At 51.2% G+C, this 27,133-nt stretch overlaps 3 protein-coding genes across 11 annotated transcripts in view; 1 reads left to right on the forward strand and 2 right to left on the reverse strand.

The window, feature by feature from the left end:
* Positions 1–11,510, reverse strand: part of TOP3A (DNA topoisomerase III alpha) — a 30,285-nt gene extending 18,775 nt beyond the window's left edge. For 3 of the 5 annotated variants that reach the window (XM_081029440.1, XM_081029439.1, XM_081029442.1), the window contains exons 1-5: positions 11,130–11,510; positions 3,139–3,198; positions 2,149–2,222; positions 989–1,064; positions 152–260 (exon numbers count right to left, since the gene is read on the reverse strand). In XM_081029440.1, the coding sequence (XP_080885566.1) occupies positions 152–260; positions 989–1,064; positions 2,149–2,222; positions 3,139–3,198; positions 11,130–11,309 (499 nt within the window). In that variant the 5' untranslated portion in view covers positions 11,310–11,510. Of the gene's footprint in view, positions 1–151; positions 261–988; positions 1,065–2,148; positions 2,223–3,138; positions 3,199–6,844; positions 7,003–11,129 lie in introns of those variants that run through there. The other 2 variants (XM_081029443.1, XM_081029441.1) reach the window with 1 other exon arrangement.
* Positions 11,511–11,763: 253 nt separating this feature from the next.
* Positions 11,764–25,889, forward strand: SMCR8 (SMCR8-C9orf72 complex subunit). 2 transcript variants are annotated; one of them, XM_081027373.1, is made up of 4 exons: positions 11,764–14,505; positions 20,429–20,845; positions 23,556–23,699; positions 23,817–25,889. In XM_081027373.1, exons 1-4 carry the CDS (start codon positions 12,146–12,148, stop codon positions 23,842–23,844), a joined length of 2,949 nt encoding a protein of 982 aa, XP_080883499.1. In that variant the 5' UTR covers positions 11,764–12,145; the 3' UTR covers positions 23,845–25,889. The 2 variants fall into 2 exon arrangements, with proteins under 2 accessions (XP_080883499.1, XP_080883498.1); XM_081027372.1 differs by lacking the exons at positions 23,556–23,699; positions 23,817–25,889 and having other exon boundaries at positions 20,429–21,313.
* The window catches only part of SHMT1 (serine hydroxymethyltransferase 1), a 28,457-nt gene continuing 26,836 nt past the window's right edge, over positions 25,513–27,133 (reverse strand). For all 4 annotated transcript variants that reach the window (XM_081027376.1, XM_081027374.1, XM_081027377.1 and 1 more), the window contains exon 12: positions 25,513–26,815. In XM_081027376.1, coding sequence (XP_080883502.1) covers positions 26,643–26,815 — 173 coding nt within the window. In that variant the 3' untranslated portion in view covers positions 25,513–26,642. The remainder of the gene's footprint in view (positions 26,816–27,133) is intronic.

The following is a 27,133-nucleotide window of genomic DNA, read 5'->3' on the forward strand; positions in this document are numbered from 1 at the left end:
CCAGGACACACAGCCAGTGAGACTGGCAGGTGGGTTCAGGAGGAAGAGCGTACAGGGAGGAAGTCAGGCACAGCCACTCGCGCACAGGTGTAGGAGAACCATCTATTTTTGTGGACCCAAAGCACAGAAACGCAGAAGCGGCATCGCTTACCAGCCTTGCACACGTGGATAACCTCAAACCCGATATTTTCACCTTCTCTGTCACAGTCGGTCCAGATCACCAGGACCTGGCACTGCCGACTCTCTCGTTCCAGAGTTTTCTGAAGTTCCCGGTGGGGAAAGAGCAGTGAGAACACGATCTGCAGAGCAATTACTTTATGCCTCTACACTAAACATCTGACTGAACATTAATAATGTTCTTGAAATATGCTAACTTGGTGAGAAAGAGACCAGAGAAAACTTTTTTTACCAGTCCTAAGGATGGTGATGAAACTAGTAAAATCCTCCAGCTTAGAATGACAGACCCAGTTAATGAGCTTCTAGAAGGCTCATTTAATAAAACTACACTAGCATGAAGGAACCTAAAACTCAGCTCTAACATATATGCATAACTCTAGTGGTTCTGGTTATGTTCTGGTTTAAAAAAATGAACCCTTAATTGAGTTTCATGCCAAGGTTTCCAGTTAGCAGTGAACTAACACAGACCCCCAGACTGCTTGAGAACTCACAACTTACTATCAAATGATCATGTATACTTTGTAGTCTCGTCATCCTAACTAGGGGTGGGGTGGGAGTTAGAATTAATAATTTAACAATACTTATTCTTAAAGTTTATTTCAACAACTGCTATTCATAAAAAGGCTTACTTCAGTCCCTTGGCCACTTAGGCTTCATTTACATAATAGGTGGGAATAATTTTTTACATCATGGTACTTAGTTTGGTGGAAAACCTTATCTCTAAATTCCAATGCATTACAGAGATCATTCAGTTCAAGTATTTTGTGGTTCTTCAACTCCAGTGCTATATATGTCTCCCAAAAGAGCCTACCTTGATGTCTACAAAGTTCTCTGGGCAGTACTTTTCAATTTCTGCTTCAAAGAGGGCAAGGGGATTGCAGCTCTGCCTAAAAAAGAAATGAAAACAAAACAATCCCACCTCAGCCCATGACGGCAAGTCCTCCATTATCAATGAGAAAAATTCACTCCAGGACACTCATGGATGGATCCCCAACAGCAAAAATCCCACATGAAAATGCCAGAGGATTAAAAGCAAGCCTCTGACCCTCTACACAATGTACTTTCCACTTCCCGTGACAATTAATAGAAACTGCTAAGGAGAAATTCTAGAACCCTTTCACGCATATGCCGTTTCCCCGAAAATAAGACCTAGCCGGACAAGCAGTTCTAATGCGTCTTTTGGAGCAAAAATTAATATAAGACCTGGTATTATGTTATATTTCATTACATTATATTACATAAAACCCGGTCTTTTATACTGCATTATATTATATTAATTATATTTTACCTGGTCTTATAATACAGTAAAATAAGACCGGGTCTTATATTAATTTTTGCTCCAAAAGACGCATTAGAGCTGATTATCCTGTTAGGTCTTATTTTAGGGGAAACACAGTATCTGCAATAGGATAAATGCAATCCAATGACTGCATGGAAAGTTCTGGCTATTTTGGGGCACACGACTAAAAGTAGCTGTTTATTCTAAGCACATGGTAAAAATTCACAATGTCTTGGTCATTGCTAGGTCTCTAGGGTTCGGGTCCTCCAGAATTCACACGTTGGAATCCTAACACCAAAGTGACGGTGTTAGAAGGTGGGACATTTGGAAGGTGATGAGGTCATGGGGACGGAGCCTCGTAAACGGGGGTGAGTGTGTTTATAAAGAGACCCCACGCAGCTCTCTAGACCCCCACCAGGTGAGGATGCAGTGGGAGGTCAGCAGTGGGCAAACAGAAGGAGGCCATCACCCAGCTGCTGGCACTCTGATCTCCTGCCAGCCTTCAGAACCGGGAGAAATACAGTTGTTTAGAAACCACGCAGTCTATGGTATTTTGTTACAGCAGTGTGAGCTGAATCAGTCATCTTAGTACTGTAAGTTATACAGTAAGACCAACATGCCTCAAAATTCCTGTAATGTTTTACAACTTGCTGTAATAATCTCAAAGTCCCTCCCCTAGGACTTGTACTGACCATTTGCGAAACCGCATCTGGAAATCATCAGCCAGCAAATGTCCAGAAACTGAAGTCATTATCATGGTAACATTCTGAATGATAACAAAATTCGAGTTAGTCTTTCAGCAATTAGCTTTTGCCAAATCATTCAAATAAAAGGGAGAAACTTCTATTAAAGAAAAAACAAGTGGTTGCAGGGGAAGGAGGAGGGAGGATCAGGTGGAGCACAGAGGGTTTTCAGGGCAGTGAAATGACTCTGTATGATATTATCATGAAGGATATGTTTATGTACACATCTGTCCAAACCCATATATAGTACAACATGGAACGAATCCTAATAAAACTACGGACTCTGGGTGATTATAATGTGTCAAGGAAGGTGCATCAATTATAACAAATGTACTGCTGTGGTGAGGGACGTTGGTAATGGGAGAGGCTGAGTGTGTGGGGGGCAGAGCGTATGTGGGAACTCTGTGTATCTTCCTTCAATTTTGCTGTGAACCTAAAATTGTTCTAAAAAATAAAGTTTATGAAAAATAAAACAAAAGAAAAACCAGTTGATTGGGAAGAAACAAACATAAATAAAACTCTTTGAAGCCAAAAGTCATAGTAACACAATCACCATTCTAATTCTAGTACCATGATGCTTTTTATAGCATTTCAAACTTCTTCAAACTATTGTACATTGGCTTCTTTCCTGTTATAAAGAGCTGAGATGGGACCACATGTTATTAAAAAGAGACTTCCTTATGAATTATAAAATGATGGCCTGTGACCGGGGATCTTTTGGTCACAACAGTTCTTCTTAAAAGACAGTGACATATTCTACAATGGTCAGGCTAATTCTTCTTGATTAAGTAATTCTAAAATACAGCAATTTAGAGAGGGTTTGTAGTAATCAGCTGCTCTTTTTAAGCCATAACTAAAACCCCAGGGAACATAAACCAAAATGGCACATGGGTCTAAAAGTACACTTCAGTTGCATGACGGAAATATTGTAGTACCTACCTGGCCGTACAGATGATAATCAAATTCATAGATCTTATTGAATTTAGAAAGTCCTTCCCTCTAGAAAACAAAAATAAAGGAAACACATAAATTTCATAAAAAAAAAAGATTCCTTAGCAGAAAGATCAAGCAAAACCCTGCTAAGTGGGAATATTAAAACTGCAACAGTAGGGCCGCCCGGTAGCTCAGGCGGTTAGAGCTCTGTGCTCCGAACTCCGAAGGTTGCCGGTTCGATTCCCACATGGGCCAGTGGGCTCTCAACCACAAGGTTGCCGGTTCAATTCCTTGAGTCGCGCAAGGGATGGTGGGCTCTGCCCCCTGCAACTAAGATTGAACACGGCACCTTGAGCTGAGCTGCCGCTGAGCTCCCGGATGGCTCAGTTGGTTGGAGCGCGTCCTCTCAACCACAAGGTTGCCGGTTTGACTCCCACAAGGGCTGCGCCCCGTGCAACTAGAAACAGCAACTGGACCTGGAGCTGAGCTGCGCCCTCCACAACTAAGACTGAAAGGACAACAACTTGAAGCTGAACGGCACCCTCCACAACTAAGACTGAAAGGACAACAACTTGAAGCTGAACGGCACCCTCCACAACTAAGATTGAAAGGACAACAACTTAACTTGGAAAAAAAAGTCCTGGAAATACACACTGTTCCCCAATAAAGTCCTGTACCCCTTCCCCAATAATAAAAAAAAAATCTTAAAAAAAATAACTGCAGTATTTCCTATAGATAAAAACTAGGGTAAATTTGAGGGACCACTAACACCATTAAGTGGTCCCTCAAAACACAGTTTCAAGGATGTACTTGAAGTTGTACATGGAGTTGATAGTGTCCATGGAGTTCTTATCCTGGGAGGAAACCTCGAGCTCAGCTAATACAGCATCCTTTTATAGATGAGAATGGACTTGTCTAAGGTCACATGATAAATTAATGGCTGAGGAAGGGTTAGGGCATAACTCCTTTGATGATTTCCTCCTTCCCTGTCACACACATTTCTACCACTTCCTGGCTATACAATTGTACCAGTAAACTGGCGACCATGGGCAAACCATTCACTTTCTGAACCTGTTTATTCTTGAATAAAGTTATCTCCAACGTCCCCCTGGCTCTGAAGTACAGTAACACATGAAACCCAGTCAGGGCTGGAATCCAGTCTACACAGCACTACTTCAGCTGCACTTAGGGATGAATAAGATCCTCTCTAAGCAGATAACACCTTCTTCCACAAAGGGGTTAAAGTACAGTTGACCCCTGGACAACGCAAGGGTTGGGGTGCTAAGCCCCCACAGTCAACAATCTGCGTATTACTTTTGACTCCCCTCAAACTTAGCTACTAGTAGCTTACTGTTGACCAGTAGGCTTATTGATAACATAAACAGTCGATTAACATTTTGTATGTTATATGTACTGAGAGTGCCCAAAAAATGTATACACGGCTTTTTTTGTGTTTTTTTTCCCTAGTTTTTTACATTTTAAGAAAGGAAAAAACTGTATTAAAATTACGCTGAATGGTAACCACTTCGAGCACCTCTTGTAACTGCAGAAGTCAAACGTGACTTGTATTCATCTTTTGTTATCGTTATATATCGAGTATTATAATTTTAATACAATTTTTTTCTTTCTTAAAATGTATATACATTTTTTTGGCACCCTCTGTATATTACATACTACATTCTTACAGTAAAATAAGCTAGAGAAAAGAAAATCTTGTTAAGAAAACTGTAAGGACAACACATTTACAGTACAGTATGTATTGATTGGAAAAAAATCCACGTGCATGCGTGGACCCATGCAGTTCAAGCCCGTGTTGTTCAAGGGTTAACTGCAGTTTGCATGTGAGTTTCACACTAACACTGCGCAGAAGAGAAAGGCAAACTGGGATCTGGGGCCAGGAAAGACCAGTGTCGGCACGATCCTCCCTCAGCCTCACAAACACAACTTTTCTGTGTGGAAGAACATTGAACGAGGTTCTCTGAGGCATAATGGCAAATTTGAAAAGGGAATTTCTTTTTAGTATCTGCTACTTTAGAGTTCACTGTTCTAATGATACCAAGAAGAGAAACTCCCCTCTATAATCTCCAATTACTAGTTAACCCTTTTAGTACAGTAGTCCCCCCTTATCTTTGGGGAATACATTTTAAGACTCCCAGTGGATTCCGGAAACTTCGGATAATACTGAACCCTATACATAGTTTTTTTTCTTTATATACATACCTTTTCACTTAAAGGAAGCACTTTACAGCCTCTCTTTGGCATGTCCGAATTGCCACATCACTACTCTTGCACTTTGGGGCCATTATGAAGCAACATAAGGGTGACCGAACACAAGCACTGCGAGACCGTGACAGCGCACCTGCTAAGGAGATACTACCGAGCGGGAAGCCTATACAGCATGGTATGCTGGGCGAAGGGATGAGCCCCGTCCCAGGTGGGATAGGGGGACAGCGTGAGATTTCATCATGCTACCAAAACAGTGTGCGATTTAAAACTCATGAATTGTTTATTTCTGGAATCTTCCATTTAATATTTTCAGACCATGGTTGACCACAAGTAAATGAAACCACTGAAAGCGAAACCTCCAATAAGGGGAGACTACTATAATAGAGAATAGAAATTGTCTTATCAATGGTTTCTACTTTTTTCCCTACTTCCTTTAAAGAAAGCATTGAGGCCTTCCCAAACAAAATCTTACATGGAGCCTGACACAACAAGGTTGAGGTATGCTGGCTGCACAAGGCCGAGTCCGGCTAACACAACTTTGCCCCAGTCCAGCCCCAAGCGGCTCCTGAGGTGCACATCCACCGGCTCTTGGGTCTCTTGGGAACACAGTCTGAAAAACACGGTTCTAATCCTCTCTGGGTAAAGATTTATGTAACAATGTGTGCAACCCCAGTCCCGGCTCTCCCGGGCAGCCTCCTCGACCAATGGACAGTCTTGAGGATGTAAAATGTTTTTCCTGATATTCCAAACTTTCCTCCCTGTAATTCCTGTCTGAGGATGGGATGCGATTGTGTGTGGCTCCACTGCTTGGGTGAGGCGCTCAGGTGCTTTGGGCTGCTCCCAAATTACAGTGGCGTTTTGGAGCCTAGAGAAAGAGAATAATCTAGTAGACAGAGCAAGAATGTAACTTCTGTGATCTCTGTTGCAGTGCTAGCCACTCTATTAAAAAAGGGAAAAAAAGAGCCTAAGTCCATCTTCTTTAAGCACTCTGGAGAAATTGATCATATTGCTGCCAGGGTTTCTTTTTTTAAGATTTCTCCTTCTGAATATAAAAATAAAACCATGAAAAAATTGTGCACACATGGAAAAGTCCTCAAGGACCTGTGAGTTATCAGCGGTGGTCACTGCGGATGGTGGGGATGGATTACTTGATCTACATATGTATTCTCTGAACTGTTCAAGTACTACGGTTTAAAAGAAAGATTCTATCACTTATTAGTGAATTTCTTTCAAACACATACGTGTATTACTTAAAATGTTTAAAAGTCTTTTCTATAATAGGTGTCTGATAATCTGTCATAAGAACATACAATTTATTTTACCACTCTATTTCCATTACTAGTGCCTGTTATTTCACTTCCTTGCTATTATAAAGCTGCAATGATCATCATTTGATTCTGAGTTGTGTGTGTCTATGTGTCTTAGCACCTCTACCAGAATTTAAGTCCCTTAAAGGTAGGGATTACGACATTTGATGTATATTTACCATTTGATTTTCATGAAGCAGGCTCTGTTTGGGGGATAAGTAAGTGACTAGGAACCGTCACTGTTGTTAGGGAGGTGAAACACCATGGGAGAGATGGACAAACAGCTACATATCTTGACCCATGACGACTGCTATTATCATGAGAGATGAAAATGAATCTGGAAACAGAGAAGGAAATGGACACTCAGGAAAGACTTCACAAAAGAGGTTACATTTAGGTTGTCTTTTATTTTTCTTTCAAAAGATGAAGAGCTCGTCAGGAGAAAAGAAGGAAATTATCATTCCAGGAAGAAGGACCAAGGTTTGTAAAAGCATGGTGAACTTTACCGCTTACACTCTCATTGCTTCACCATTCCCTTCCTTGCCATTCCCTCTGCTCCTACCCAAACTGTTACAAGGGTCTCGAGTTCAGGCCTCTGATCTCTCACAAGGGGCACTCCAACAGATGCCACCTTGACTCTAGCTTTCCACTCTTCAAATCCTCTGCTGCCAAAATGATTTATAAAATACAAATAGGACCTTGGGACTCCTCCACTTGAAACCTACATTGCTCATCTCAATTGACACATAAAAAGCATTTAATAAAAATCGAACACCCTTCATGATAAAAGGCATTCCCCCCGCCCCCCGTTAACATCACACTCAATGGTAGAAGACTGAAAGCTTCTCCTCTAAGATCAGGAACAAGACACAGATGTTCATTTCCACCATCGCTAGTCAAGATGACTAGATTCTAACCAGAGCAATTAGGCAAGAAAAATAAATAAAAACATCCAAATCAGAAAGGAAGAAGTAGAACTATCTCTATTCACAGATGACATGCTCTTGTAGATAGAAATCCTAAAGAAGCCATAAACTATTAGTATTAATAAACAAATTCAGCAAAGTTGCAGGATATAAGATCAACACACAAAACCAGCAGCAGTGAAGGATCTGGAAAGGAAAGTAAGAAAACAATTGCATTCATCACAGCATCCAAAAGCACAATGAAAATGACAACACAACGCTGAAAGAAATTAAAGAAGACTTAAATAAATGGAAAGACGACCTGAGTTCACAGATTGGAAGTCAATATTAAGATGGTAATACTTCCCAAAGTGATCTATAGATTCAACGCAATCCTTACAAAACTCCCAAGTCTTTTTTGCAGAAATGGAAAGCCGATCCGAAATTTCAAATAGAATCGTAAGGGGCCCCAAACAGCCAAAACAATGTTGAAAGAGAAGAACAAAGTTGGAGGACTCACACTGCCCAATTTCAAAACTTCTTACCGAACTATGGTAATCAAACCAGTGTGCTACTGGCATAAGGACAGCAATAAAGAACAATGGAACAGAATTGAGAATCCAGAAATAAACCCAAACATCTACAGACAACTGATTTTTGACAAAGGTGACAAAACCATCCAAGGGGAAAAAGACAGTTTTCAACAAATGGTGCTGGGAAAACTGGATATCCACACGGAAAAGAATGAAGTTGAATTCTTCTTTACACTATATAGAAAAATTAACTCAAAATGGATCAATGACCTAAATATAAGAGCAAAAACTCTTAGAAGAAAACATAGGCAAATTTTCATGACCTTGGATTTGGCAATGACACTAAAAGCGTAACCCACAAAAGAAGAAAAAACAGATAAAACTGGACTTCATCAAAATTAAAATCTTTTGTGCATCAAAGAACACTATCAAGAAAGTGAAAAGACAATCCGAGGCATGGGATAAAATGTTTGCAAATCATATACCTAACAAGGATCTAGCATCCTGACTATATAAAGAACTCTTATAAATCACAACAAAAAGACAAACAACTCAATTCAAAACTGCGAAAAGACATTTCTCCAAAGATACACATTGGCCAATAAGCACATGAAAAGATGCTCAGCGTCATTGGTCATTTGGGAAATGCAAACCAAAACTACGAGATACTTCACACCCAGTAGGATGGTGATACTCAAAAAAAGGAAAAAATAGTAAGTGTTGGTGAGGATATGGAGAAATTGGGAACATGGCTGGTGAGAATGTAAAATGTCCCAGCCATTGTGGAAAACAGTTTGGAAGTTCCTCCAAAAGTGAAACATAGAGTTAACTATGACCCAGCAATTCGGCTCCTAGGAATTTACTCCAAAGAACCAAAAACAGGTAATTCAAACAAAAATTTGACAATGAATGTTTATAGCAACTCTATTCACAATAGCCAAAGCTGGAACAAACTCAAATGTCCACCGACTAATGAATGAATAAATGAAATGTGATGTATCTACACAATGGAATATTATTCAGCCATTTAAAAGGAAAAGGTACAACATGGATGGATTTCAAAAACATCATGCTAAATGAAAGAAGCCTTACACAAAAGGCCACAGATATGATTCTTTTTATATGAAACATCCAGAATAAGCAAACTCTTGGGGGACAGAAAGCCGATTCGTAGTTGGCAGGGGCCGGGGGAAGTGGGGAGTGGGGAGACACTGCTTAATGGTTATGGCGTTTCCTTTCGGTGTGATAAAAATCTAGAACTAGAGAGTGGGGATGGTTGCCCCACACTGTGCATGTACTAAATGCTAGTGAATTGTATACGTCAAAATGGTTTAAATAGTAAATCCTGTACTTTAACGTTCGAGCATAAAATACATGGCTAACATCCTCATGGCCTGCCTTCAACTGCCTCTTGCTTAACTCACTGCTTCCTCCATCTCACACCACTAACTTCTCAGTTTTTCAACATGCTGAGCTGTTTCAAGCCAGTTTTTGTTTGTTTTTTTATGAAAAGGCATTGCTTGCCCTTCCTCCCTTCCTGTGTGTATTTTATTTTTATTTTTCAATTACTGTTGACACATAATATTATATTAGTTTCAGGTGTACACACGGCGACTACACATTTATACAACGTATGCAGTGATCCCCCCGGCCAACCCAGTACCCATCTGACACCACACACAGCTATTACAATGCTACTGACTATATTCCCCATGCTATACTCTACGTACCCATGACTATTTTGTAACTACCAATTTGGACCTCTGCATCCCCTCCCCCCCTTCACCCATCCCCTACACCAACCTCACAACCATCAAAATGCTCTCTATCAATGAGCTCGTTTCCGTTTTGTTTGTTCATTTATCCTGCTCTCTAGAGCCTACATATAAGTGAATCGCATGCATTTGTCTTTCTCTGTCTGACTTATTCCACTCAGCACAATACCCTCGAGGTCTAGTCATGTTGTTGGAGATGGCAAGATTTCACTCTTTTTTATGGCTGAGGGGCTCTTCTTTATACATACTGTTTCCACTTCCTGCTGAAACTTTCAAGACTCAGCTCCAACATTCTTCCAAAAAATATTTACTGAAAGTCTCCTGTATTCCAGACGCTATGTTAGGCACCGGAATACAGCAATGAACAAAACAGAAACAGCCCCTTTCCTTTGGAGCTTAGGGTCCAAGGAGGGATGGCGAGGGACACCAAATGAGTAACTGCGTAGTGCACTACTTACCTGTGGTTGGTAGGTGCCTTCCCAATAGAACAGGGTGCCATGACAGCTTATGCTAAAGTGTACCTGACCCAGGTGGGGGACAGCGATGTGAGGAAAGGGTTCCTTGAAGGAGAGACTTAAATGACACACCGGTTAGGTGTAGGTGGGCCATTACCGAGGGGCCCGGGGCCGCAGAAGTAGGCAAACCTCCAGGCTGGTCAGCAGGACTCCGCCGCGTCCGCACAACCTGGGCTCCTGCTCCGCTAGCCACACACTGGAACCAGGTCTGAGGACCCCGGGATTTGAAAGAAGAAGGAGCAGGGGACTTCCACTCCATGCCCTTGGACAGGTGCTCCAGAAAATCACTGCAGGATCCACTTGTGTTGTTTCAGAGTTTCCCGGACAGCTCTTGCGGCCTGCACGGGCCCTCCTTTCCGAACCCCCTTCTTCCCTCCCCTCCGTTGTTCCCTCTGGGTGTCTAGAGCACACCTTGCCCCTTAGGTGCCTGCCCCTCGGAATTAGTTTTGCACGAGGAGGAGCAAGGCTGACGTGGCCTCGAACCCGCAGACGCCTGCACCGCGTTGCTGTCACTGCACCCACACACCGCGCGGACACAGGACGCGTGGCAGGGGCCGGGCGGGCCGGGGACGGTGCGGCAGCCCGCAGGGACGACGGGGCGACGGCAATGGTCCGGACGAGTGGTCAGAGACCCGGCGGCGGGAGAGGTCGCCGCGCCGCTGTGCCGGGCCCCGCCGCGCGTGCCGCCCCGAGGACCGCTGCGGCCCCGCACGCCGGTGGCCAACGCGCCCCTTACCCGCCTCACGCGACCGTTGGAGAGCAGGTCGGCGATCCCCTTGGCCGCGTCGTTTTTCTCCGCCACACACAGTACTCTCCGCACGCCTCGCAAGGCCACCTCCATGGCGGACCGGGGCAGGGTCTGGCCTCCGGGCCGATGCAGCCACCGGACTGCGGAGCGGGCCACCGGGAAGATCATCCCTAGGCCCGGCGCCCGCAGCTGCTCCCCGGGGGCCCGCACATGCCGGGGAAGCCAGCGCCGCTGCCCGACTCCCGCTCCCCACCAACAGCCCCCCGGGCTTCGGCGGGGCAGCCTTCTCACTACCGCCGCCTCTGCACGGACTCCCGCACCGCGGCGTCCAGCTTCCGCCCGCCTTCTCCCGCCACTTCCGCCAGGAGCGAGTCCTCGGGCCGCGAACTACAACTCCCACACTGCCCCGCGCGCCCGGACCACTCGTCCCCTCACGCTTCCGCTCCTCCGCCTCACTTCCTGGCCTCGATCGATTCGTCCTTGGGACGAGCCGCTCTACAGTCCAGTCCCAGCCTCTCGCCGGCTGGGAGGTCTACGCAGACGCTTCCGGGTTACGTGGCGCCGGCCGCACGGGTCATGTGACACCAAGATGGCGGCGCCGCGGTAGCTGGCTCGGGGCTGTGGCGTCCGACGAGCCGCGACGGTTTCTGCTCTCGGGTCGTAGGGGCGGCAGCGCTTGGCTGGTCCCTGCAGCGGCCCGTCGCCCCGCGTTAGGCGTCTGCCCAGGGTCGGGGCGGCTGCTGTCACGGTGGGTTCGGGGGCGTCCCGGCCATCTCGCCGCAGGTGCTGTGCGTCGGCCGCCAGAGGAGGAGGAGGAGGAGGAGGAGGAGGGCCCGCGGAGTTCGCGCGGCCTCGGAGCGCCCCGGAGCAGCTGCCGCGGCGAGGGGCTGCGGCGTTCCGGTCCTCGGAAGTGCTTCCTCTCCCGGGCGCCCGGCCCCGCCGCCCCCGTCGCCCCGGCGTCCTCCCCGCCTTCCTTTCCATGTTGTCCCCGTACGCCTGGAAATATGATCAGCGCCCCGGACGTGGTGGCCTTCACCAAAGAGGACGGGTACGAGGAGGAGCCCTACGAGGAGCCGGCCCTGCCCGAGGAGTACTCGGTGCCGCTCTTCCCCTTCGCGAGCCGAGGGGCTAACCCGTGGTCCAAACTGTCCGCAGCCAAGTTCTCCCGGGACTTCATCCTCATCTCCGAGTTCTCGGAGCAGGTGGGACCCCAGCCCTTGCTGACCGTCCCCAATGACACCAAAGTGTTCGGTACTTTTGATCTCAATTACTTCTCCTTGCGGATCATGTCTGTGGATTACCAGGCTTCCTTCGTGGGCCACCCCCCCGGGTCGGCCTACCCGAAGCTGCACTTCGTGGAGGACTCCAAGGTGGTCCTGGGAGACTCCAAGGAGGGAGCCTTCGCCTACGTGCACCACCTCACCCTGTACGACCTGGAGGCCCGTGGCTTCGTGAGGCCCTTCTGCATGGCTTACATCTCCGCAGACCAGCACAAGATCATGCAGCAGTTTCAGGAGCTTTCAGCTGAGTTTTCCAAGGCGTCTGAGTGCTTGAAGACAGGCAACAGGAAGTCCTTTGCTGGGGAGCTGGAGAAGAAACTAAAAGACTTGGATTACACCCGGACGGTGCTGCATACCGAGACGGAGATCCAGAAGAACGCCAACGACAGAGGGTTTTACTCATCGCAGGCAATTGAGAAGGCCAATGAACTGGCCAGTGTGGAGAAATCCATCATCGAGCACCGAGACCTGCTGAAGCAGATCCGCTCGTACCCTCATCGGAAGGTGAAGGGGTCTGATTTGTGTTCTGGGGCGGTGGGGCACACCCAGGATCAGCCTGACCAGGCAGCCACTACCTCTAATCCTGATGAGCGTGCCGACACAGACCTATACACCTCCAGACCTGCCTACACCCCAAAACTCATCAAGGCCAAGTCCGCCAAGTGTTTTGACAAGAAGTTGAAGACCTTGGAAGAGCTCTGTGACACTGAGTACTTCACCCAGACCCTGGCTCAGCTCAGCCACATTGAGCACACGTTCAGAGGAGACCTGTGCTATCTCCTGACCAGCCAGATCGACAAAGCGCTGCTAAAGCAACAGCACATAACGAATTTCCTCTTTGAAGACTTTGTGGAGGTCGATGAGAGGGTGGTAGAGAAACAAGCCAGCACACCCCCTCAGCCCAGTCAAGACAGGCCGCCTTCCGGGTCCCTAGGAGAATGTCCAATTCCTCAAGTGTTAATTAGCGTTGGCTCCTACAAGTCCAGTGTGGAGTCTGTGCTCATCAAGATGGAGCAGGAACTTGGAGAGGAGGAGTACAGGGAAGTGGAGGGGACAGGACTGAGCAGCTTTGACCCCCAGGAAAACTTGGACTACCTGGATATGGACATGAAAGGGAGCGTCAGCAGTGGGGAAAGCATCGAGGTTCTAGGCACGGAGAAGCCCACCTGTGTGCTGGCCACGTCCGACAGCCAGGCCAGCCTCACGGTGTCACTGAGCCCCCAGGTGGTCCGGAGCAAAGCTGTCAGCCACAGGACAGTCAGTGAGGACAGCATCGAGGTCCTCAGCACCTGCCCTTCCGAGGCCCTCATCCCTGAGGACTTCAAGGCCAGCTACCCAAGTGCCATTAATGAAGAGGAGTCATATGCGGATGACAGTGAGGGAGCCATCCACTTCCAGGTAGGCGTCAGCCTGCCGGAGCTGGGAGAAGCCGAGGAAGGGAGCCTAGAAAACGCCACCTCACAGGCAGACTCCTGCTGCATCGGGAAGGAGAGCGACAGTCTGCAGGGGCCGCTCTCCACTCCAGCCCCCACACTCTCTGACAAGAATGGAGTAGTGAGCACCCCCCCGCAGCGCTACAGGCAGAAGGACCAGGGCTTCCACGTGGACTTCACGGTGGAAAACGCCAGCCCTTCTTCCCGAGACAACAGTTCCGAAGGCTGCCCTGCCTATGAGCTGGACCCGAGTCACCTGCTGGCTAGCCGGGACGTCAGTAAGACCAGCTTGGACAACTACTCAGACACCACCAGCTACGTGAGCAGTGTCGCCTCCAGCAGCTGGGACAGGACTCCCTCCTCTGCTCATCCCGCCGGCGCCTCTTCTGAGAGGCATAAAAAGAGGGCTGGCCAGAATGCCTTAAAATTCATCCGTCAGTATCCCTTTGCCCACCCAGCCATCTACTCCCTGCTCAGCGGAAGGACACTCGTGGTCCTGGGGGAGGACGAGGCCATAGTCAGGAAGCTTGTGACAGCGTTGTCCATCTTCATCCCCAACTACAGCCGCTATGCCAAACCCGTGAAGCACTGGGTCTCCTCCCCTTTGCACATTATGGATTTTCAGAAGTGGAAGCTTATTGGCCTGCAGAGGTAATTGGTTACGGGTGGGGAAGGGCCCTGTCCAGTTAGAAATGAGGCTTCAAATGTACACCCCCCCCCAATTAAGGTTAACAAGTTGGTGTGGTGGACCCCGAATCAGGAGGTCTAGCTTCCAGACGTCACCAACTCATTGTTACTTTGGGCAACTCGTTCCCTTGCCTGACCTCTGTTCCTTGTCTGTCACATGAGGGCGTCGTAGTTCATAAGTGGTTGCCAAGCCTGCTGTGCTCCCTGCTGTGTCGGAATTACTAGAGAATTGTAAAAATCACGATTCCTGGGCCCCACCTGTAGAGATTCTGAGTCAGTTGGTCTTGGGTGAGACATGGACTTTCTGTGATGTACAGCAAGGTTTGGGAAAGGATGTGCTTTGAGATCTCGGGTCCTTGCTGAATCTCAAAGGAGCGCTATGGTGTAAGTGGCCCAGGAGAGACCTGCTTCCGAGAAAGGACTGGGGTAGTAATAGGAGAGGGCAGCCATCGCCAACGAGGGACCTCGGCTCCAGCGGCTTTCACTCCCTGTCCTGTTTGCCCGAGAAGGCTTTCTTCATAGGGAAACGCAAAAGCCAGTTCCTTCTCCCTCTCTTTGAGTGTTTTCTGTTTCATTTCCCGTGTTACTCACTTGTGCTTCGGTAGATTCTTTTTGTTTTCCCGAACACTGCTTGACAAGTTGTCTGGCTCAAGCAGGCGCACTGTGTTCAGTTCTCTGCGCCCCACTCCGCTCGTGTGTAAGATGAAGGTGTCGAGCGAGGTGAACCTTGGAGTCCCGGCTGGCACAGACAGTCTCTGCCTCCCGCACCACAGAGGAAGGCAAAGGAATGTCTTCCACGCTGCAGTCAGCACCGTTTCTCGTTTTCTGGCTTCCCCTTTACACGGGTCTCTGGTACCAGTGAAGTCACCGTCCGAGTCTCCTTGTGAGTCAGCTGGATTCACTCCAACGCTTGCGGCATTAAGCTTTCCCCAGGGTCGTGGGGGGAGATTCAGGCAGGTGCCACTTCCGTAGTCGGATGCGTATCCATTGCGCCACTGGCCCCGTACTAGGTGCCACTTCCATGTCATGCTGGACTCACTTGTTGAGAGTCTACCCCAGGCCATGGTGGCGGGTGCTGGGGTAGCAGCCAGGCCACTGCTCCGGAAGGGTGTGTAGTTTAGGAAAGGGGGCACACAGGCGACCAGAGCCTCGCCATGCAGGGAGATGCGAGTTCTAACAGTGCTTTGTGCCTTCTAAGAAGACAACGGGAGTAATTTAGTGACAGGTGGGAGGAAGGGAGGGAGGCTGAAGAAGGTCTGGGGTCTTTGGCTTGAGCCACCTGAAAGATGGGGTTGCCCTTGGGGTTAGAGGGACACCATGGGGACCTGGTGTGATAGACTGAGACACCTGGACAAGCCCCTTCCTTGGGCATCGCGGGAAGCTGTGAGTGCTTGCTTACACAGGCAGAAGCCGAGGCTCAGCAGGTGGGTGACGGCACCGAGTGGCCTTGCAGTTTGTCCTTCCTCCCAGGGTCCTGACCCTCTGCTCACGCCGCCTCTGTGTGCTTGGGTTTCACCATTCTGTCCCGGGGAGGGAAGGGCTTTCCAGGGGTTATGTTTTGTTACCGCTCTTGGTGGAATGATAGGTTGGTACCCCTTTCTCCCTTCCTCCCTCCCTCCCTCCCTCCCTCTCTCCCTCCCTCTCTCCCTCCTTCCTTCCCCTCCCTATCCCCCTCCCCCTCCCCTTTCCCCCCTCTCCCTCTACCTCTCCCCCCACCTCCAACTCAATCCCCTCACCCCAACTCTTGACCTTTGACTTTACCTCAGAACAGACTCTAAAATGCACATCAATCTGTGGACATTATCTGGCTTATCGAGGACCAGGTTCAGTACGGTCCTGCCCTTTCCAGAGGCTTTTCCTGAACGTCCCTCCTTAGATTGTGCCGAATGGCAGAAGGTTGCTCTCTTACGCCAGCTGCGCTCTACCAGGTACCTGGCTGGAGGCGGTGTTGAGAAGGGTCCTGAGGCCGCAGTCGGCTGCACGGAAATCCCGCTGTGATTACCTAACGACGTGTCCGTGGTGCAGGAGAGGGCAGCTGGCAGCTGGGCCGTGTTCGGCACCCAGGAGTGCAAGAGGGCACCTGGGCGAGGCTTTGTGCCCTCCTGAGGAAATGAGGGTTGGATCAGCGAATGATCATTTGCCAAATATTTATTGGGGGCTGTGTGCCAGCCACTGTGCCAGTGCCAGCACTATCAGGCGAGTCAGCAGCCATGGTGCGTCCCATGACCCAGCAGCCCTCACGCCAGCCCCAGCTGTCACCACTGGGAGCCTGACCTCTCGGAGGCTGTTTCCATCTGCAGAGGGAGCTGACAAGACCTGCCCCTTGAGCGCAGCGGCCGGAGGGCCCTGTCCGCCCTGCACGACAGGAGCTGTGGGGGGAGAGGAGGGCCGAGGGACCCGAGCCTCAAGGACTGAGCGCCAAATCGGGCCAACACGTAGCTTTTATTGATTAACACATGAGGAAGTAAAGCTTGTTAATCTCAAGATCTGTGAATTTCATACGTCATACTAGGAAACTGATTGAAACCAACCCCTTTGCCTGCGGGCAGCCGGAAGCGAATGTCCCAGGGTGTCTCAGTCATTGTTGCATGTGCCTCCCCAGGGCCCAAACCTTTATGCCGAAACTTACTGGTGTGAACAGATGGAGGACTGATGCATTCACATCATTGCATCTCTGCCCAAGCAGGTTGTGGGAAGCAATGCAGACACAGAGGCCGAGGCTCTCCTCAGCCGGGGAAAGGGGCGTCTATGCCACCTCTGTCAACCCCGTGGCTTCTCCAGATGGCCCCCATGGGGCTATGCCTGGCTTAGGTTGTGCCTCCCTTGAGGAATCTTACCCGTCATTGACTAACCAGCCATCCTTTGGGGCCAAACAGGGAGACGTAAGGTGTGAGCACAAAGGTGAAGCAAAGTCCCTGAAAGGATCCATCTCACAGACTCTCCTTTGTTTAGGGGCAGGTACGAGGGGACAGACGGGTAGGCGCTGTGTGACAACAGGGCCCATCACGTGTGACCCCCGAGCATTCTGCGAGGAGGGCAGGCCTGGGTGGCGGGGCTGATGCAGCCCTCCACAGAAACAAGACCTGTCAGAAGTGATCGCTGAGGTCTTTCCAAGAGTCCCAAGTGGGAAGTGAGTGATGACTTCTCTCTCAGAGCTCTTCTGCTCAGACTTCCTGTGTACACATGCTGGGAATTGGGACAGCTGCCTCCAGCGGTCCCGTTCAGGCATGAGGAACGGTAGGTTCCAGGGGGTCAGAGGCCTTGTTCCCCTGGGGACCTGTCAGTGAAGGGTCAGCTGAGGGGCTAGAATCCTTGGGGGTGAATGGTAGACAGGATGTGAAAGGGTCACGAGATGGAAACCTGTGGCGCGAAGTCTGTGGCTGTTAGAGGGGGGCAGTGGATGTTCTGAGTCCAAATCCTGTGCTAGCTCTACGAGCTGTGAATTTGGACCATTTGGACCATCGCATTCATTCACTCAGCAAAGCTCACCGGCCCGTCTGTGAGGGGCTTGTAGTAACAGCCCCATGCGGGGCTGGATGTGTGGACAGCCCCAGTGCCATTCCAGACCCTCGGAAGTGCTCGGAGTTGTAGACGGACGGCGAGTCAGTCCCACAGCCAGACCCAGCACTGAAACAGGGAGCCAGAGAATCAGCATAAAAGAGAATGAGCAGAAAAGGGACCTTTGTGTGATCATGAACTTCCCGTTCGTTGGGGTGCTCAGTGATAGAGGGGGCCGGGCTCGTGTGCCAGGTTAATCTGGAATCAGGGAATTGTGACTCGGGAGGGTCGCGTCCCCCTCAGGTGCTTTGACTCCAGCTAAAACGAGCTCAGATGATGAACTGCTTTTACGGGCTCCCGCCCAGAACTGCCAGTCTCGTCGGCCCTTGATTTTTTCTTTTTTCACTAAAGTAGGCCCTCTGCCACAAAGTGGGTGCAAGAGATGGATAAACAGTCAAGTCAGTCTCCCATTATTTTAAATCAAAACCAGAGATTATTTTACAACTTACTAAGCAGCAGTAACAAGCCCTGGACTGTTAGATAAACAGCTCAGTTCTGGTGGGAAACGTGTTAGAGGCCCTGGGTTGAGTCCTGGCTCAACCACTTTCTAGCGGGGTGACCGTGGACAAGCCGCGGCCCCTCTCTGGGCCTCAGTGTTCTCCTCTGTGCAGAGGCTGCCGCCCTGGCTTTGGGATAGGCTGAAAGGAATGTAACCAGGTGTGGGAGGTGACGGATGAGGCTCACAGACGCCCCAGACCTGCTGTGCAGCCGAGGGACAGGCCTGGGGCTTGTCTCTTCCTTCCCTTGTTATCTGGCCTCCTGATGAGGCGCTTTGAGGGAAACATGGAGGAAGAGGTAGAAGGTGCGACACCTCAGAGAACATGTGCTGCCACAGGTAGGAGAGGGTGGGGGTGTCAGAGCAGCCCCGACGAGGCTGGGCCTGCGGCCGGTGTGTTCCGGCGGGACAGGGGGCTGGAATGGAGGAGCAGGAAGAGAAGATGGGGCGTGGCTGTGCTGCTGCAGCGGTGCCTCGGGAGTGGCCCTAGCGTACCGGGAATGTGTGGGGAAAGGTCGCCTCCCCGAGAAGCCAGTGAGCTGCCTGCACGCCTGACTTCCTTCCCGTCCCTGTGGCATGCGGGCCACAGCCCACTGCTCTCCTTACGGTTCCCAGAACGTGTGGCCCTCTGCTTTCCCATGTCGCCGACCTGGCTCTGGCTGTGGTGTGGGTGCCTTCTACGTTCGCACGGCCCACCTTTCTTTCACGGCCCAGCCCGTCCGCGGCCGCTCCTCTGGGAGCTTCCAGCCCCGGGCCCCCGTGGACAGACCGCATCCGCCTGCGCTTGAGGGAATGTTTTCTCCCAGCACAGCAGGCAGCAGGCTCATCCTTCATTGCCTGCACAGCCCGCGGGTCGCTGCCTGAATATAGTAGCTGCTCAGTAAATGATTGTTAACTACATAAGGTGACACTCGGGAAGGGAAAATAGATTACCTTGGTCCCAAGCGACTGTCAGTCCTCTTTACACACCACCTTGGGTCTAACACGGGCCCTCAGTTCCAGACGTGTGTCAGTCTGTGAGATCTCTGGTCAGCCAGCCATTTACCGTACTGTAGGGTCGTCCCAGCCCCTCTGGGGAAACTGATGCCGAGGGGGTTTTTGAGGAGCTGCTTACCAAGACCTACCGCCGACCTCTTTCCCTCACTGAGCGAACCCTGCTGCCAGCCTCCGATGTGCCGGGCACAGCCCCGGGCAGCAGGGGTAGGAGGCCAAACTAGGGCCAGTCCTGGGTCTGCAGAAACTCGTCCAGTGAGCAGGACGAGACCGACAGCTGTCGCCACACTGCTTAGTGTGGGCTGGTGGTGCTGAGGGCCAGGCACTCTCCTGAGCACAGCTCATTTCGTCTCCACAGCGACTCATGCGGTAGAACTAGTAGGTCTGTCTTACAGATGAGGTTCAGAAAGGTTAAGGAACTTGACCAAGGTCACACAGCAAGAAAGCAAAAGGCGATCAGAGGAGGTTGGAGAAGGTTTAAACTGGCATAAGCTGAGTGTAAAAGGGAGCGGAGGGTATCCCAGGCAGAGCAGATAGGCCCATGAGTTTGAGGCCCCACCGAAAGCTTGGCCTGGCTACAAGGTAGAGTCACTGGGGAAGGGACAGATGAGGCCTTAGAGGCCAGCACGAAGCAGGGTGTGCAGGGCCTTGTGGGCCATGCCAAGGCACGTGAATTTGGTCATGAGGGTGGCAAGGAGCCCTTTGACGATGATGACGGTCAGATTGGCCTTCCAGAAAGCCAGTGAGTGTGTGCCGGGTGGGCGCTGGCTGGAGACGGGAGGCCACACTGCCCCCGGTGTCCGCTTCACCTTCCTGCTGACCTTGGCCTGTGTGTTTCAGATCGGCGTCCCCTGCCAGCGCTGGCACTCTGCACGCGCTGAGCCGCTACAGCCGCTACGCGAGCGTCCTGGACCTGGACAACAAAACCCTGCGCTGCCCTCTGTACCGCGGCACCCTCGTGCCTCGGCTGGCAGACCACCGTACGCAGATCAAGCGGGGCAGCACCTACTACCTGCACGTGCAGAGCATGCTCGCCCAGCTCTGCTCCAAGGCCTTCCTCTACACCTTCTGCCACCACCTGCACCTGCCAGCCCACGACCAGGACACACAGGAGCTGCTTGCCAGCCGGCAGGCCAGCTTCTTGAAGCTGAATCTTGGTCTCGTGAATGAAGACGTGAAGGTGGTCCAGTACCTGGCTGAGCTGCTCAAGCTGCATTACATGCAGGAGTCTCCTGGGACCAGCCACCCCATGCTCAGGTTTGACTATGTCCCCAGTTTTTTGTACAAAATCTGAGGTCAGTCCCAGCCACTGTGACTCGGCACAGGGAAGGGAAGGGTTGGCGTGACCAAGCTGCCCTCAGGGCTGTTGAGACTTGTGGTGTCGTAGGTGGGAAGGAAACCAGGGTGGCAGCTGGGGTCTTCAGGGGGCTCCAGGCAGCTTGCAAGTTGGAATTGGGCAGAGCGGGGGCCTGGCTCTCTGAAGGCGTCTGGAAGGACAGTAACAGCTCTGTCTCCCTGGCGAGTGGCCCCAGGATTGGGAAGGGGTGCTTGGCTTCCGGAGGACTGGCAGCCAGAGCGGCGGAAAGCCTCAGTGGGGCGGGATGAGGGGCAGGAAGGCAAAGCCCTGATGGGAGGGCCACAGGGGCCACATGCAGCTGCGCGGGACACTGAGCGGCAAAAGCAAGTAAAGCAGCCGCTAACTGCACCGATTTGGTGGAAAACAGGACGCCGGAACGTCCATTGTCTCATTCAGACACCAGTTGAATGGCCTGCTACAGCGTATCGTCCCAGGGGAGGCTCCGACAAGTGAGGTGGGGGGAGGAAACTGTGCCCCCGCTGGGGTGGAAGACCGACCCGGGTCCCGTGCTACAGTGAGCATGAGCGGCACCCATCCCCATGCTCCCGCCCTCACCAGGCGCAGAAATGCCTGGGGTTGGGCCCACAGGTCAGTAGGAGTCACTGGTCGTGTCACTGAGATACGTGTCAGTGCGGACGCTCGTGGAGATGCTGGAAAACCCGGAGCCAGGCGGGGCCATGAGGCCACCACTGTGCGCGCGATGGAGGGCCGGCAGGCTCGGGGGCTCGCCCACCAGCTCTGCAGAGCGAGAGAGCACTGTCCTCTTCAGGAAGGTCTGCAGATGCGTGTTGGAACTTGGCAGAGGTCACACCCCAGTCCCCTCACCCAAAGCAAACCTTTGTGACTATTTCACTACCTCTCATGGGGTCTTGTGGGCGCGGTGACAGCAGAGTTCTGCTCAGCTGGCTGGTCTGGATGGGCAGCCCAGCTGGTGATAACTCATGGCAGGGACTTCCTCCAGGAAAGAAGAAAGCTTTTCTTGTGTGGCTGACTTCATGTACGTGCCCTGGGAGGCTGTGCAGGCCCAGAGTGTGCTCACCTCCCCGCAGCTCCCTCCCACCCCCTGGACCCCCCAAGTATATTCACCTCAAGGCAGCTCAACTCCCGCCCCCCTGGAGCCCCCTAAGTGCTCACCTCCCACAGCTCCCTCTCCCCAGGAACCCCCCCATACTCACCTCCCAACAGCTCCCTCCCCCTCATGGACCCCCAATACTCACCTCCCCCCCATGGACCCCCCAACACTCACCTCCACACAGCTCCCTCCCCCATGGATCCCCAATACTCACCTCCCCCCAGCTCCCTCCCTCCATGAACCCCCAATACTCACCTCCCCACAGCTCCCTCCCCCCCATGGACCCCCCAACACTCACCTCCACACAGCTCCCTCCCCCATGGATCCCCAATACTCACCTCCCCCCAGCTCCCTCCCTCCATGAACCCCCAATACTCACCTCCCCACAGCTCCCTCCCCCCCATGGACCCCCAACACTCACCTCCACACAGCTCCCTCCCCCTTGGATCCCCAATACTCACCTCCCCACAGCTCCTCCCCCCCATGGACCCCCCCAAGTCCTCAGCTCCCCACATGGACCCCCCAAATAGGCCCCCCTCACTGCAGCAGCTCACCTCTACCCTCATGACCCCCCAACCTTCTCAGGAGACGCTCCCTGGTCCAACCAACATGACCTCCCTGAAGGTTTTTAAACAAATGCCACTGGTATCTAGATGGAGGGTTTCTTGCAATCTTGAAAATTTTATACTATTTTAAGCTGTTTTTCCCACTAAGTAGGGAGAACTCTCGGTATTTGCTTCTCATTTGTTCCCAGAAAATTGTGATAAAACACATCTGAGCGAGCCAGCAGTGCTGAGCACGAGCGCGTCTCCTGGGCCGTGTTGTGTCGTTGGGGGACCGGTCCGCCTGTCAGCTTGGTGGCATGTCACGGAGGTCCCAGAGGCAGAGCCCCCTATGACAGGAGGGCTTGCATCACGTCACTCCTGTGGTCCCTTCTTTGCCCAGGCCTCCTCTCAAGGATACAGCCATTGGCTCGCACCCCCAGCTTCTGGTCCGGGTCCCATTCCTGTCATGGCAGAGATTTCTCCAGGAAAGGCGAAAGCCTTCTGCCGTGGCTGTCTTCATGGATGTGATTTTGTTTCTCTGACCGAGAACCGTTTGTGGCAAGTGTACTGCTTACGTCTCATCCCTGTTCCTTGTACCTGTGCCTATGTTCACACACACACGTGTTTCCAGGAACATCTTGGCAGCTTTGAAATGGGAAGGGTGTGCCAGTGGGGAAAGCTGCGTCGGAATCCTGTTTCTCTCAGCTCCCATCTGTCACCTTCTCCCCTCCCTCGTGTTCAGATGCCACTTTGTTTTCTAACTGGGTGGCTAAATGCTGTGTACGAGGCCTCCAGGGGCGTGAGTCTGGGGTCCCAACGACGAAGTGGAAAGGGATCATAGGCGTGACCGTTGCTGTTTCGTTGCTGTGTTTCACACCAATGTGGGCTCGGCGGTTTATACAGTTCTCACCCGGGAAACTGATACGGGCACGTTAGTCAGACTTGGCCTGTGGAGGCGCAAGCCACACCCTCCCACAGACGTCTGCCTCACAGGGCGTTTGCTCGGAAGCTCAGCCTCCACGATGGTCCCTGGTCCCGAAGGCAGGCCAGGCAGGTGTTACCAGAAGACGGCCCTGCAGCGCCCACCACAGAAAGAGCAAACGGAGCGGCTCCCTGGAGTTGTTCTTCACGAAGAAGGCAAGTCCCCTCACTGACCAGTAGGTGAATGCCAGGATTTTAATTTGTGGTTAAAATCTAACTTTTCAGTGCGGCCATTTGAAAGGATTGCTTGATGCCAAGTATGTTTCTTTTCAGAGGGATCTTAAAGTGGTACTTGGACTGAGCCAGTTTCGGGAGAGGCAGTTGAGACTCTGAAGCTACCTTTCCCCAGCCCTCTTCCACTTTGGAGAACTGGAACCTACTAGAAGTCTCAGATGCATCTGTAAATCTTAATGGTGGGGAGCCCTATGCAATGGGACTAATCTCTTCTAGAATTTTCATTTGAGGTTTTCCTCTAGTAATAGATCAATATAAGTGTTAATAATAAAACATTGAAAAACTCTTCCCAGAAAATAAAGGACATCAGAGCCCCTTATTCTTCCGTCCTGTCACTTTGAAGGACCAGGCATTGAACTTTGAGGTTTGTTTCAACTTCCAATTACCTGCCTCCGCACCCCCCCCCCCCCACCTTTTTAAAAGCAGTCCAGGCTAGCAATTATGCAGTAGTGATTTCCAGGAGCTCCATTTTAGAGATCAGCCGAAGTCTTGCATAACACCTGGCGCTTAGATGGCTCCAGCCTGAGCTGCTGCCTCACACCTTCCTCTTTCCCCAGGGACCTTGCTCCTTTAGTGGAATCTTTGGATTTTAGAAGTGACTTTTCCATAATTAACTGCAATGGCTGGAGTGACACATTGCCCCAGAAGTTGGACATGAGCCATGATAGCTCAGCTGTCATTTCCCATCTAGCTTTTAACTTCATTTCCGATCAGTTACTACATGCATAGTAGGCTCCAAGCCGAAATAAACCTCCCGTTTCAAAATCCAAGGCAGGCCACCCGTTCTACTCCAAAGGCCAGGCTGCTGCTCTTCAGAGCCGGCGTCTGGAGGCCTAGTACGGTCTTGAGGACCGAGCACGCACACTGACCACCGCGTCTGCCGGTGCTGCGAGCCTCCGCCTCCCTGGACCTGCTGTTGCCAGGTGGGTCAGCGTCTCCTGCTGTTGCCGTGTCATCTTTGCACAGGTGGCAGCACTCAGCTGGTGGGGACCCATCAGGTGTGATTGGCCTTCAGAGGCACTGAGCTCCCCAGCCAGCAATCCGGTTTTACCTGCCATCTCCCTGGACAGCTCAGAAGAAAGTGCCTTGGTTCGCACTTTGAATCAAACCAGCCAGCTTTCTAGCTTTTGTCCAGTACTGTCCTAGGGACTAGAGGGACAGTGTTAACAGACTGCAAAAAGGAAAAAGTATCAAATTTCTACTTTTTGCTGGAAAGCGAAACCAGCCTCGGCTGATAAGGTTCGAGCATGCCAAGTTTTCCCAAGCCCTGTTTCCACTGAGCACTGACCCAGTCGGGCGCTACCTGTGAAGGTCTGGTCACGGCCATTGGAAGGGGGAAGCACCTTGCAGTGAACTAAGCTGCTGGCAGGGAGTTCTGGCTTCCTGGGACTGGTGGTTCAGCTCCAACGTGGAGGCGACACAGAGGTCTTGGAGATGTCTGTTCCTAGCTGGGGAGGAGTCAAGCCCCAGAAGACTCGGCAGCATAAGAACTCCCAAATTGGGCAGAGATGTGGGGACTGGTGTGTCACCTACACCCCAGGGGACTGCAGCAGCCGTCCCCCGCATGCTGGAGTAAATGCCAACAACGTGCCAGACTCCAGACTGCAGGGGCACCTTCCAGGACCCAGGGCGCCCCTCCCACCGACGGCCGACGCTGGCTGTCTACACAGGTTGGGCCGAGAGCAGTGCCGCCTGCCCTTAGGGTTGCAGTGAAAAGCATAGTCTGTGAGGAAGTCATATTCGTTATTTTTTGAAAAGTATTTTATTACTGCATGTTCCTCTGTCTGTGCGTGAATGTGACCCGACCGCTACGTGAGCTGCGGTCATCCTCCCTGGCGAGGGCAAGAGTACGCCAGACGTGTGACAGCAGCTCGTAGGTAGGGCTGCACCAGAGTTCAACCAGAGTAAATGCCAAACAAATAGTATGAGAAGTGTACTTTTTAAGAAACTAATTTATTTGCGTTATTTTTGAAATATAAAAATTGGTTGTATTTTTTAAAGCTATAATTCTTGTAGACATTCTGTGGTTAAAAATTTGATTGCTTATTACAAATGGTCATTTATGTTTTGCACTGCAGCTTTGTGAAAAATAAACTGCCTTTGGGAAGGTGACCTTTGGTTTCCTGATTGCAGGAGGGAGCTGGTTCTCACGCAGGGGAGAGGGGCCCCTGGCCTGATGCTGACACCAGGGGAGGACCAGGTACCCCAGGTGCTCCCACCTGCCCAGGAGTGGTGGATGAAGGACACCATTTCCACAGCTGCTAACAGAGAAACCACATACTGGGGGCACCTTGCATAGGTTTGTCTAACTTAGAATTCAGATTGAAAGCACACAGCAGACACTTGAGAATTTCCCTCTTCAGCTGTAATGTCCTAATTCCGGTCTCCTTTGGCGTCCTACCTGGTAACAGAATATTAAGAACGGGCAGCTTTTACAAGCTACAAACTGGGGTGTTTTTTAGCTGCTGCACTGACTGGGGGAAGCCCAGTAACTGAGAAGGGTAAGTAAACTTACTGGAATCTTTCTAGTAGCTCTGCTCTATCCCCCTATCTAAGTTAATTAAGGCTAAAGAGGTGTTTCATTTTTCCAGAGTAACTATGTAGCTGTGTAGCAATCGAGACTCAGGTTTAAACTCCCTAATAACTTGTCCCAGAATTACTAACAATGGGCCTTAAAACAGATTTTGATTCATGAAGAAGGTAACGTGAGAAAAGTTCCCACAGCAAGCCTCCGAGAGCACACAGGTGACCAGGTCCCCTATGGCGGTGCTTCTCCGTGTCCTCAGAAGGGCGAGGGGCGTCGGGCAGGCACTCCTGGGCAGGCCCAACGCTCTGGCCCCGAGGCGCTGTGGCCTGGTGGCTCCTCTAGAAGTCGGGCAGGCCAGGCAGAGGGAAGAGAGACGCGAAGCTCTCCACCTCCTCCCTGAGAGCCCTGATGGCACTGCGGTGCTTCTCGTCCCCTGCCAGCTTCTCCTTGAACTCCTTCAGGGTGGCTCTGGCACCGATGTCGCTCTGAAGCTGCAGAGTCAGTTCTATCCCTGTGCGGCAGAGACAATGAGGCTGCTGGGCCAGCAAGACACACCCGAGGCCCAACTGCCCAAGCGCCCCAGCCGCTGGGGGTGTGGCAGCCCTCGGGAGTAGTGTTCACCCGGGAAATGAGTCTTGTATGCACCCTCCCTGGAGCAGGACAAGTTTACAAACCTCAGACCAGGTGGTCTGCTAAGTGACTGCTGTGTCCTGTCCCCAGCACTCAGCCTTGACACAGAAATGCCCCTCAGTGGCGCGGTCCCAACCACGCAGTCAGAGAGACTCCATGGACACAACATGATGTGGCAAACTTCCAAACCTATGTCCTT

Source organism: Rhinolophus hipposideros (assembly GCF_964194185.1).
Source record: "Rhinolophus hipposideros genome assembly, chromosome: 20".
In the NCBI taxonomy this organism is placed as follows: Eukaryota; Metazoa; Chordata; class Mammalia; order Chiroptera; family Rhinolophidae; genus Rhinolophus; species Rhinolophus hipposideros.